Source organism: Cyrtonyx montezumae, unplaced genomic scaffold, assembly GCF_038088225.1.
Source record: "Cyrtonyx montezumae isolate F1298 unplaced genomic scaffold, pur_monq_1.0 scaffold_14, whole genome shotgun sequence".
Classification (NCBI taxonomy): Eukaryota; Metazoa; Chordata; class Aves; order Galliformes; family Odontophoridae; genus Cyrtonyx; species Cyrtonyx montezumae.
The window spans coordinates 2,642,110-2,655,640 of record NW_027071870.1 but is presented as its reverse complement, the minus strand read 5'-3'; the positions used below and the strand labels follow the sequence as shown (position 1 = coordinate 2,655,640).

At 39.5% G+C, this 13,531-nt stretch overlaps 1 protein-coding gene across 1 annotated transcript in view; it reads right to left on the bottom strand.

Moving 5' to 3' along the window:
* Positions 1–13,531, bottom strand: part of CDK6 (cyclin dependent kinase 6) — a 125,619-nt gene that overhangs the window by 19,061 nt on the left and 93,027 nt on the right. Inside the window, exon 5 of the mRNA XM_065731282.1 lies at positions 12,182–12,291. Within this exon, the coding sequence (XP_065587354.1) occupies positions 12,182–12,291 (110 nt within the window). The remainder of the gene's footprint in view (positions 1–12,181; positions 12,292–13,531) is intronic.

Genomic DNA, 13,531 nt, shown 5'->3' with positions numbered 1-13,531 from the left:
GAAAATACATACAGCAGCCATACAAAGGAAACTGATACAATGCCAGTTAAACTGAATATAGTTTTGCCCTAAATAAGACTTTATGTTGTACAGTTCACTTCATAACTCAACTGGTAAAACTACGAGATCTACATTTACTAGCTCATGAGAGAGCATGGCAATCCAAGGTCACCTATTGAGAGCTCTGCTGTTATTTATGCTGCTCATCTATTAGTCATTTCATGCAAAATCTTTCTTTCCCACTCGAATCCCATCCGAATGAAAGATAATTTCTTTCATAAAAGAGAAAAAAAACAAAAAATGTTCCACCCAGGGACAGCACTGCTTAGATGCCACTCTCCCCACTGCAGTTGTAGCATTTACACAAAAACATTGCACTGTTTGCTTCAAAGCTTCCCAGAAGACTTTTGGGACAATTTTAATTCTGTTATCTCTTGAGTCTGTGCTTTGCCATTACTGAGATGTAATCCTGTCCCTTGCAGTAGCAAAATTCTATTGGATTTTGACATCATTTTAGTGGGAAGAGCATACAATTTTATCTTTACATAATGAATATTCAGACTCTAGGGTACTGAGCAACTGTAGCTGTTGAGCCACTCCATGCCTTGAACTCTTCAGCCCACACATCTCCACATTATTCATCGCTTTTATGTTCTCTGCTAGTTCCCCATGATCCATTTCTAAAAAGTAATTTGTAAAAACATTGGTAACTGCTGAAAACACTGGAAAAAAGGTGATGGAGGCCCAGAGAATTTTAACTCCGCACATCTGAAGAAGTACAGATTTGCTCAAGATTCAAAAATCAGAATCCTCTTCTGCATATGTGCATATGCATATAACCAAGCCAAAGCTTCCTTTGATGGTGAGCCATGTTTCCTATGGAGATGTGGCTGGAGAGTTTACCAAAAATAGAAAGATTACCAAGTTATCTGGGGCCTCTTTAAACGCCACTCTCTTTCCAGTTAAATATCCTCATCATCAGACTCTTAAAAGATCTGGAGCCAAGACAGGTAAGAAGCAAGAATGCCTGCTTTTCTGTTTGGAATTTGTACATATACTCTACCGTTGTTAATGGTCTGATGCAATCTAGAATATCTTCACTCTTACAGCAACTGAATATGATTCTTCACTGCCAGTTGGGCTTAGTTTAACAGATACAGATAGCACCATTACTGAGAAATCTCATGCTACGTGTACTTCTTTAGATACTGAACGCTTGCACTCCTATTATTTGGGTATAATGAGCACTTTAAAAATCATTCTGTTGTATGGATTGTTGTGTGTGCTGTACTGACATAATAATAAAACCTGCTTCATGGATATAATCTAATAAAAATGATCTGATAATTTGCAATAGTTGGCAAATTCTGTATGATACAGCCAACTTAAGTCATTTATCCTCAGGTAACTCATTTGGACTCAGTCAAAATCAATAGTAACTGAATCTTTATGCCAATTTATCCTAGCCCAGTAGAATAAATCAGTGAAAATGAAGTAATCCCTTGGATGAAGCTCCCATTTGACAAATATCTGTATTCCAAAAGCACTTATTATTGCCAAACATGGATAAGCTACAAAAGAAGCTATGGAGACGCTATAGTAGAAGAAATATTGCATCAGAGATTCTCTTACAGTTGCTTCTGGACAGTATGCATTCTCAACATCTATAACAGGAAATGAAGCATGCAGCCAGCACTAAGGAGCAACCAGGCATGCCACATGTTGATATCAAGAGCTCCTGACTTGTTGAATCCTGCCTCTTCCTCTAGCAAACAGCGTACCCATGGTGGCTGAGTCTCATGGACTCACTTGTACACGGCCAGTGTATCAGCAGGCTGAGCAGTGTGCACAGGCAAATATGATGGCACTGCTGCAAGTGCTGTGCAAACAAAAATAAGAAGCAAGGCAACAAAATGCACTTGTATCACAAGGTGAACTGTAGCTTCAAAAGAAGACAAGACAGGAGCTAGCCTGAGATGTAACCTGCCATGCCTCTTCTGCGTGCTTTTCCCAGCCAACAGCAAAGCCTTGAGGACTGATGGTGGAGATGGCTCTGGTTGCCTGTGGATGCCTGGGTTGTGCTGCCCTGGGGTGTGCTGTAGAGCCCATGTCCACCTCCCTCCCCAGATTAGTGCCCCATCTAGGTCTTTGCCATCCACAACCACAGCCTGCAGACTCAGACCCACTACAAGTCCTCTGCATAGCCTGATCCCTGTGATGTAAGTAAGCACTTCCACTGCCTTTGGTCTGCCATTCCCTTGGAAAAATGTTTTTCCAGAAATCTAAATATCATGCCTCCTCTTGCTTGCTTTTGACATTTAGAGCTCTCCTCTCACAGCCAATTATTTACTTGGTACAAAAATAGTACAAAGTTTCAGAAAGCTGTTGTGTTTTGCGTTCTTTTCTGGATGATCAAATATAGCAAATTGAATAATGTTGCTCAGGTCAAAATTTCTGACTGGACACTCAATTTGGAAAAAGCCCACACTTGGGAACTCAGCAATGTGAGCCTCAGTTAACATCTAACATTCCCTCCCCTTCTCCAGCGTGCACCAATGTCCAGGAAAAGCTCCTGTACACCCACTTGGAGCTTAAATACCTTTTTGTTGCCATTTTCTTATGAAAGAGAAAAGTAAATAAAAACAATATTTAATTGTATTATGAGACAAACAAAAGTGCACAGAGCTTCCCGCAGCCAAATTCTAGGGAAAAAGCAAAGCCTCTTGCAGGCAAGTTCCTGGAGAGGGGAGCTACATGAAACAGCTAGGAGACCTTTTCAAAAGCAAAGCTTTTGAGCTGCATACAGCTGACCCTCCCTGGGGCCAAGAGGAAGGAGCACCGTAATGCTGCTCAGCACCTCCCCTCTTCTATGGCTGCAGCCACCTGCAGCTGGGGATGTCATCTAGATGTCACCTGAGGGCTGCTCTGCCTTATCCCAGGAATGACCTCATCTTTGAGATGCCAGTGTGCACCCTGGCACTGGCGGGCAGCTGTGCTTGGCACAGCACTGCCTGGGGGGCAGCCAGGTGATCCTGCCGCCAGCCTTACTTCCAAATGCAAATTGCATTTTCCAAATAAAAACTACATAACAAATCCCATGTTAATACCAAGGACTTTAAAACATCTACATTGTGATTGACATGTTGTGGTCTTTTTCCTAGCCACGAGGCCTTACCTCTGACCTCTCGTCAGGCTAACTCAGGACTGCACAGACTAGAATGTCAGCCCTCTAAGTAATACTGAGTTTTTTCTTAAGGTTGCCTCATTCAGGACGTCAGAAGAGTGCTGTGCCACCTGTACGTGCAGAAGCTTCCAGTAGGGCTGCACCTGGGCCTGGATGGGGCCTGGCCCCCACCTGAGCCAACGGTCGGGGTACCCTTGGTCAGCTAGCACAGCTGCTGCAGGTCTCCTTGCCCTGACCTCAAGGTTCCCTTCTGTTTTTTGTCGTGGGTAGTGAGACAGTTTTTGGTTTCTACGGTTTACCAACGGTTTCCCTTACCAACAGATCTATTCCTCTGACTGAAAGCCTGGCACAGCTGGAAACTAGGAGGAAAACCACAAGTGAATGGCCTGGCACACACTCACCACTCATCTCCAACCACAAGCCGATGCAGTTGCTGGATTTGACTAACGGCTATCAATCAGCCCAACTGTAGACACTTAGAAAGATATCAGCTAGAAAAGGCTTGAGGGAAAATGTGAGCTGAAAAACAGCAAGGTATTTTATTTTTAATGGAGTGATGTTGTCTTGGAAACTCATATGTATTTTGTACTTGACAATTAGAAGCATTATTCTGACTGTTTGCCCTTCACTCCATTAATGTGCATTTGTCCTCTGCCCAAAGCCAAGGGGAGTTCTGCTGCAGAGTTAGGATTAAAGAGAAAACAATCCTGCTTATCAGAAAACTACAATAACATGAGCAAGTACAGTCTTCTGCCCTCCTTTGTTAGTACAGTTTGAAACAAAATGCCATTGTTGTTCTGTCAGATCACTAAGGTCTCTAAGCTAAACTGTGGCTTGAGTCCACTCAATTTAAGAAATGCTAGGAAAAAAAAAGTCTGTAATAGGCTAGCCACCTATCTAGGGAGGAAGAGAAAATCCAATTTTATTAGGTCTGGTTTGGAAAAACCATCAGCCTCCCACACACCCATGTGCACATGAATGGCAGAAGAATAAAGGAGGAAAAATGCAAAGCACAGAATTTTCAACGCTGACAAGATCTTTCCAAGGAATGAATCTTCTCCCAGTATAGCTGGTCTGGACTGTGGTGAACTTTAATGGCACTTGCAACTTAAATCATTCTTGTAACAAAACAAGATAATTTCCAAAAATGGCAAAAACAAACTCAAGCTAGAATTGTACCTTGGTTCAAAGACTGCAAATCAAGTTGTGCAGCTTTTACAGTTTTAAGCTGCAACATTCACCTTTGCTTATTAAATAAAGACACAAAAAATAAAAATAAAAAAATAAAAGGAGTTGATAGAATTTTGCTCCTACCCAAATCTAACAGTGAGCAAGCAGACAACTGAATGATTACACTTTCAAGCTGTTGGTCCACTAGATATGTTGGTTTAAGGTCCACTGGAAAACACCAGATAATATGATTGTGAAGTCTGTGTTTAAAATTGCTGCATGATAAAGTGAACAGTTCTTTCTCAAAAAGTTTGTCAGTTTATAGGTAAACCCTGAGTTACAAACAACATTCATAGATGCACATAGCTCTGATGCTTTTCGCCTTCTGTGTTGGCTTTGTTATTCCTTCCTTTCTAATATCCTTTTTTTGTTGTTGTTGTTTTCCATGGATTTCTTTTCTGATCCATCCACTTCTCTCTGCTGCCACACATAAAGAAGATATGAAATTATCATACAGCTCTCTTCTCTGTCTGTTTTTGAAAGGCATTTCAGAAATGTGTTGAAAATGAGCATGGAGCACAAAAAGAACAGGTTAAGCTAAGACCTGAGATGAGGCCTAATGACATGGGGAAATAGAGGATCCAATACACAAAATGAAATACTACTGCTGCATAGCTAAAGTATCCACTTAAAAACAGAGAGTACTAAAACATCAGATGTGCTGAAGTACAGGAAAATAACTGACAAAGAATTAAAAGGCCTTTACAAATCCTTCTGTGGCAGTACTGACACACAAATCTCTCTCTTTTCAGGCTTTGTTCACAATATTATTGTTACATAGAACACAAAACAAAACCGAAGCCATCACCACTATCAGTCAGTTAAGTTTCCCCTGTGTTCAACACGACTGGTATTTCACCCATAATATCCATGCTCACATGGGGAAGTTAGAAACCCAGTTTGATGACAACTCCCAAGTCTGTATAAAACAGCTCTTAATAAAGATAATGGCAAAAATGAATATAGGCTTCCCCTACAAAAATCCCGTTGATTTTTTTCCACCATTTCCTGCCCTACAGACAGCATACTAAGATGATCCACTCATTCCAGTTTAGGAGAAAGTTTCCTCAGTGTTGTGTTATGTCAAGATGTTGTCTCTACCTTCTGTTCCTGTCCAAAGCACATTATCTCCAGTCACATCTTTGCCTGCATGGATACACTTGAGCTATGGCAGGAATATGTACCCCATATGAGCTCTGTGTTAAGTGGCATAGTATTCTGTTGCTACTGTTTCAGCATATGATATTTTACTGTTGACCACAGATTTTAAACAAATGTTCCTGCTCCCCTAATGCCTTGAATTTTGAACAATATTAATGATTTTTTTTAAGTGATGACATAGTGTTACTTAATTTGAAGTGGATGTCTCAAAACATACAAATCCTTCACTCAGACATGCATTTGTAGATTTACAGATTAACCATCTCCTCCTCTAGACCATCCAAAGGCAAAACAACTAATCATGAGGAATGACAAATCCAGGCTATGTCTGGAGTAGAGGACCCCGCACTGCAGAATCCAGGCAGTTCTCAGCAACAGCAGAATTTCTTTGAACCACTTTCCCCAAGCCCACTGTCTTCTCTGCTTCTTTTTCCAGACAAAGAACATGTTTTGGAAGCTCAGAACCTGTGCTTTTAATGTTGAACATCTGCTGACAGATGTATACCTGTTTTTTCAAAGTGCAACCTTAAAGGACTACATCTGCAAGAGATTAACACCTATAGGAACAGATAATTCAGACCAAGTGAGGCCATGACGAAAATAATGCCAGTTAGAAAGCCTAAAGTATGATCCAGACTGCAGACCTCTTCAGAGTTAGAAGCCACCTGTCCCACTCAAAGCACTGGAGAACCTGGAAGCTCTGTTATGAGTTATCACTTAGTTATCCACTGGTAAAAAGCAGGAATGTGACACACTTTGACAGCCTGGTTCCCATTGAAATTACATTTTATTTGGTGATAGTTCAGCCGAAAGATATCAATAATCATGCTAACAAAATAATTGAAATTCTTTCAAGTTTAGCTTGAACATACTCTTGCTTCTGATCACAAAGAGTTCAGCAGACACTGCATTCCAGTCTCAGCTACTCAACTGACAGTCATATTTCCCACACGGCAACTACTATTTTGAATGAAAATCTAACAGACCCTGGGAGTTACCTATCAAGGTTTATTTCACAGATAGGACAACAGAAAGCTTATACAGGATCACCGCAAGAAGCACAAATCATGGATCCCAGGACAGTACTAAGCAGTGTCCTTTCCTCCTTGCCAGTTTGCAGCACCATCTCACAGAGGGATTTATCCAGCTAAGTGCTTAAGTGTTGTACTATACACATTAACAGAGATCAGCTCTTACACATTTTGTGCCATTCCGTCCCACTAAATTGTTTTCAGAGAGGTTACAATCCTCTTTGAAGTCAGGATTAATTTCAACAATAATTTCATTGAAGCCAAGACTCTACCACGTGATCCTGCTAAAAGAGTTATTCCTTTCGGTCAGTAATGGCAGTTCAAACTCCCCTTTCCAGCTTCAGTTCTTGGAGACAACTCAAGAACAGGTGTACCTGTTGGCTAGTTTTTTTTTTCTGAAACCACTCAACCATATTTATTCCACACAGCAGTAACTGAGACAAGGTTCAGAGCTGACTGCTCTCTCCTTGCTCACAGATAAATGTAGAAGCCAGGGACAGGTGAGTGACTCATCTCCTTCCAAAGACTTATCCCAGCATTTGGTTCTGGATTCAACACAGAAAAAAGTTTGTGCAATGGACCTGAGAACTTCTTTTCAAGTTCAACTAATAACCTACGTCTTGTCTGGAAAAGGGGATAAAGGTCTATCATTATGTTTAGTTTGAAAGATTTTTTTCAATTATTCTGTACAGTAAAAAATTGTATCTAAGAATGAATATGAATGCGAGGCTAGTTTTTTAAAACCAGTTATACATTCTGTTTACGATTATAGGGAGCTCATTTCACAGCATGATCACCACGGTGATCACGGCATGATAAGACAGGCTCTAAGTTTTGACTGTATCACATCTCTATATATTATCACAAGCAGTAAGGCCCTGGACTCATGGCTTTTCTGTGCACGGTGATGCAGCTCCTCTAATTGGACACATTCACTCTATTAAAAGATGACTTATACACTTATTGCCTGTTTCTCATTGTTTCTTTGGGCTCACCAGGGAACGTGTCCCGTCATAGGCATTTTAGTAGGGTTACACATCTCTTATTCACTGACACAATCTTCAAACACAGCTGGCAATGCAATGTCTGTCCCACATACATTAAGAGCTGGTGGAGTAAGCTGAAAAAAGTGACAACTGTTAAAAGCACAATTTAACACTCAAAACTGAATAATAATATCTTCATACTATTTGAGCCAGTATTGTGGCTTATGAAATTCTAGGACTGATGATCTTACCAATAGTAGGCTGATTAAAACACCATGGAGCTGGTGTGTGAACAGTCTCAGTAAGATGCCCACATGCATGGAATTTATTTCTGACAGTGCTGGATGAAGCTAGGGGAACTGACATTATACTGTTTTTTTTGGTTTGGAGAGGTAGAAAAGTTTTCTGCGAGAGAATTGTCTTTTAAGGTATAAGTTTGAATTGATACCTGTAATATTACTGAAGAATGCATATGCATTCAGAACACTGCTCTCAGATGCATGACTTCTTCAGCTTGACTGGGCTGTGAACATAACACAGGCTACAGAAACTGAATGGGTTCTTCTGATGACTTTTAGTTCCACATTTACTAAACAAAGGCAAATTTGGTTTTTGATATTAAATTTGTCCAACTGTAATTATTATATAGATATCTGGCTCATTTATCCCACATATTTGCCTACTAACTCAATAGTCTGTGCAGGACTGAAATCATATGGGACTGTCATTTTGAAATCTAAGTCTGTATGAATGACTAAGAACTAAGCGATGAAACGTTTCCACATTTTTTCTCAAGACTGCTTAGAAGAGAGTCCAAGACCAGCAACACTTGCTTTCTTTCATAGATTGTTTTCACTCAGATTCAGATTTCAGTCTTCTTCCCTTCTCCTCTCACGCTCATTCAGCCCTGATTAAGTACTACCTAATCCAAGCAAGAGAGACAGCCCTTCCCTCCCCTAAACCACTGGTCATGGCTTCCACTTTGGTGCTGCCCTCAGTCCTTGAGCCAGCTGGAAAAGTTTCACACACCCAGACAGAAGTGGGTTCTTACTCCCAAGCTTGCCTTGCTCTTTAATGAACTGTTCACTGAGTAGGAGGTACAAGATCCTTTCCCTTCCTGGGAAGGAAAATGCTCAGTATCATCATGAAGCTTTTTTATAATTAATCCTTGTTTTTTTACCTAAATATATTACTTGGTCATACTCTGTAGAAACAATATTAATGCAAATAGCTCAATATTCTCTGGGTGGAGACAGGATATGAAAATTGCCAAATTGCCAAAGGATACCCTAAGCCATTAGGCCCACCAACCTTTCCAACATCATCTGTTAAAGATTCTGTGATACCGATAAAAGCAAAAGCATACTGCACCATTTTCTTTATTGGTCATTATTGTCAATGGACCTCAACTTTTAAATAAAAAAGGAGCTACTGTGACAAATAAATTTACATTTTTGTTAGCTAAGGATAGTCCACCCAAGTATGGCTACAAATGATGGCAATCAACTAGACATGAAATTAAAAAACCCAAAACAACCCTAAAAGGAAATTTGGAAGTAATGCTTTATTTCGTGCTGCTCTCAGCAGCAGCTGGGCTTCAGAACACTCTCTTTTTTCATTCATATATGCCCAATCTTCTGGCCCACAAAGCTCAGTGGGCTAAGACACTAGCAGGTACACACTGAAGAGCAGAACCCTGCAAATCTGCACTATAATGCAAATGTGTAGGATTTAAACACAGTTATGACTTTATACAAACCTCAGACTTCAGGATTCCTGTCCTCAGCTGAGAAATGCCATTTGGTTAGCTGAATCACCCAAGATGAGAGAAATGTTCAAGTTTACTCTCTTTGCTAGACATAAATTTATTTATTTGTGTACATGAACTTCAATATCTGCTATTATGTGTTTTGTCTATTTATTTATTTTAAGATATCTTGTTTGGCTTTGTCTCCAAGTGGTTTGAATTAAGGGTGGTTTAAATTAAATAAAGTGTTTTCCACTTAGGGACATGGCAATGTATAATATAGCAATGCTGGACCAGTCCTACAGAGCTTATCTCTCTCTCCCATTCCTGTCCAAGCCTATAGAACCCTGACTGTGCTTGTAACTATCTGCAAAACTGTATTCTAGTAAATTCTAGTAAAGAAGCATCCACGCTGTTGAATATTTGCTTGCCATAAAAAGAATTCTGATATATTTTGTGATGCTTTATTTATTACAGAGTTTTATTTCCAAAACAGTTCCACTGAAATCTCTGTGATGGGAAAGACCCAGAAGAGTCTCAGTTATATTTTATTTCTTAAAAATAAAAGAGCTTTAAAACCTTTCAAAGAGAAGGGACAATAGAGTAGGGAAAGAAGGAAACAAGAACCCAGTAAGACAATAAAAAGTTGTCATAATGTCAAACCAAAATGTACTTCCAAGCTTTAGCTACACCATCATACCCTTATCCCATGAGCCCTAGTGGAAATGCGGATGGGTGATTACCCAAGGGCACTACCATTTTCCAGCAGAAATAGCTGTTCCATTTATTTAATATTTTGGAAATAACTCATGAAGTTTGCAAAATTGTACAGTTTATTGCTACCCAGGTCACAGTAACATGGGCTTTCTTTTGCAATCCACTAAGAAAGTCAGAAAGACAATATATATCATACAGGGAGTATTGCAGCATTAAGCCAATACAACAGTCCATGGAGACAGCACTCAGTGCTGGCCACTGTAGCTTTATGGCAATGAGGTTTTAGGTTAGCATTCCAAATCATGCTTGTATACCTAAGTATGTGAAAGTCATATTGTTTCCAGTGAAACAACGTAGTACATACAGACTTGGCAGATTCCCGACTTCTACAGTTTTTGACAGTCTCCCAAATTTAGGACTGAAAATGTCAGACTGACCCTGCATTTGGCAGGACTAACAGAAGTTCTGGTTTTATCAAGCTGTGCTTGAAGTAAGATCTCATTTCTATTAAAAAAAATCTCTGATTTTGAAATATTAACGTAATATTTGCATTTGTAAACCAACAGAAAATTTAACTGTCCTTAATTAAATTTACTGTGTTGTACTTTGGGATTTGGAGTCAGTGAGGTTTGGGGAGTCATACATCACAAAAATAAAATTAAACTCATGGCGCTTGCATATAGCAATATTTTTCATCTGCCAGAATACCACAAATTAAATGAGAAAAATGAGAGTTTTGAGTATGTAATAAAGTTCTATGTTCATTTGTTTGTCCTGTATCACTGCTATCACCAATGCTAAAAACAGAGTTGTTGACTCTGCTGTTTGTATCAGAAAAAAACATCAGTGGCTTAATGCCATCATGGACCTGGCAGCATATGACATAAGACTAAATTTTAAAAGTTTGCAATGAAGGGCTTAATTGATCCTCCTAAAATCCACATTCTTTTTTTCTCTCATCTTCTGACTTCACTTCTGAGTCAGACACAGAAAGGGTGGAGTGTACTAATTCTATCCAGGCCATTTGACCAGGCAAGAAGCCCAAGAAAAATGATTTTTCCATATACTAACATTAATAAATAGTGGAATCCCAAAGTTCTTTTGCAAGACTCCAACTTGTATTTTGAACTTCACACTATAAATTCAACTCAATCTGCTGCTTTTAAATAGCTGTTTCTCAAGGCCCTTGTATGGCTTTGTCTTTTAATTTGTATCAGTTTCGGCTTTTATATCTCTTAATGTTATCATTTTCTTTCATGTTTTCTTTATGTATACTTTTTTATTTCACTGTGTAGGTGTTACAAAATCATATATATGGTTTCTCGATGGAGATCACGCAGACTTTTTGCAGTAAGCTCAATGGAAATGCACACGTCTGTATTAATAATGAGATAGGTCTACCTCACTCAAGTTCTTGAAGGGCTGTTCCTCTCCATAAGATATTATGATCTCCATCTTTGTGTCATTCCACGAGGAAAGAACAGCACACACGTTCCTCTCACATTTACCAATCAACTCAACTTCGCTACAGTACTTCACAGCAAAAGAGTTCTGATTGTTGCTACTATTGAATCAGCCGATCTTTAATCTTTTTTTTTTAACCTGCATTTAACTGTCTCTGTTCCCTTACACTCTGGCAAAAAAGCTTATTCTTCAAATTCCTACCTCTGTTTTCAGAAACCAACTTTACAATGAATTCCAAGACCTTAGATATGCCAAGTGAGGACTATGGGCAAACAACTGATGATCTACAGCACAAACACCAGAGCAAGGAGTCTCTGGTGAACACTGGGCCCTTTCTAGAGCACAGCTTTACTCAAAATCATCAACAGTCCCTCAAGCTCATATTTATCTGCATTTGGATTCACGTGTAATAGAAATACAATGTTTATGTGGGCTCTACCAAGAGCTCAGGGAGACTCCTATTGAAAAAGAAAGACTCCAAAATGGTCTAACATATGAATCTGCAATGGACGCTTATGTTCTGTGCCATAAACAAAGCATCCTATCAGTCCTACTAGTCCTTTCCAACATTGACATGATCCAAGGTATAGTACCAGAAATTACTGCACATATTTTAAACTTCAAATAAAAAAAATGAAGAAAGTAAAGTAGAATTTCTTACTTTCGACGGAACATTTCTGCAAATATGCAACCAACACTCCAAAGATCAACTGGCGTTGCATAGCTGGACTGAAGCAAAACCTCAGGAGCTCTATACCACAAAGTAACAACCTGTAAAACAAAAAAGAAGATGACTCAGAGCAAGCTTAGCTGTACGACTACAACCTCAGATCCAATTTAGCATCATCCAAAATGCAAAGCCTCACAGATTCAGGCAAACTTACTTTAACAATGAATCAGGCAGTACCACTTCTCCAGAATGGAGCAGTTCAACAGTAAAACAAAAATACAGTCTCATAGTTTAGCATTGGCATGATACTACAATATCACAGTACACTGTCAAAAGAGCTCTTTGAACCTTTTGCAACTCACAGAGCCCCAATTTTTTCTAGTGGGTGTTCAGATTCTCCATAGAGTAAACATTAGCCTGTTGATCAAGGGCTGCTTTTTTTACACACTTCATTGGACTTCCTGGGTGTTATCACCCGAGTGCCAAATTGGAAGCCAGGAAGTTAAAGAATAGCGTGGTTTTACCTACGAGATAAATCAGAACTTGTAGCCCATGTTTATCTGAAGCTCTTCATAGTTCAGCAGTATTGTTTTGCAAAAGAAATAGTGTTAATGGAGCTGGATTGGCCAACTTAGATAAACATGACCTACCTGTCTCAAAAGTTCTTCATGTTGAAGTGAAGACATTTATTATTTTAGCATATGAATACAGATTAAGTTAAAACCTCCCCAAAGCTTCCCATTACAAAAGACATTCAGTTCTATCCAGTGTGGAATCCTTAAGACACCAAGATCCTTAGATTGTCTTTGTTTTCACCCAAGCAGCACAGCACTGGGATCCTTGGCAGGTTCCTGACCTTCAACTCTGTTGACTATCTCTGTACATGTGCCACGGGTTAGAGCTGCAGTAACTTCTCTCACAATTTCTTTCCAAATGATAGTCTTTTCCAGGGACATATGCCATGTAAAGTGTCTGCTTTCAGGCATCCAGTCACGTTGCAATGTGTTGTAGAGGCACAGCTGGAATTTCACTGGCACAGCTCCACTGATGTAGTCTGATGAGTCCTGCACATTGGACTCACAACACAGATGGGGCACTTTATGTTTACTCTTTTGCTGAATAGACCAAATACAGATGAGGCTGACTGTATCTTCAGTATATTTACAGAAGAACATGAGGAGCTTCCTTAGTCTTGAGTGAGCTATCATGTTGCTAAAATATAAAATATAATCTCAGAGCCACAGGAGCATCCTGCTCCTGAGTTCATGCAGTTGTAATACAACACTGGACTGTCAGCTAAATGGCGATCTATTCTCAGTGTGTGGTATAATTTAAAGTTCT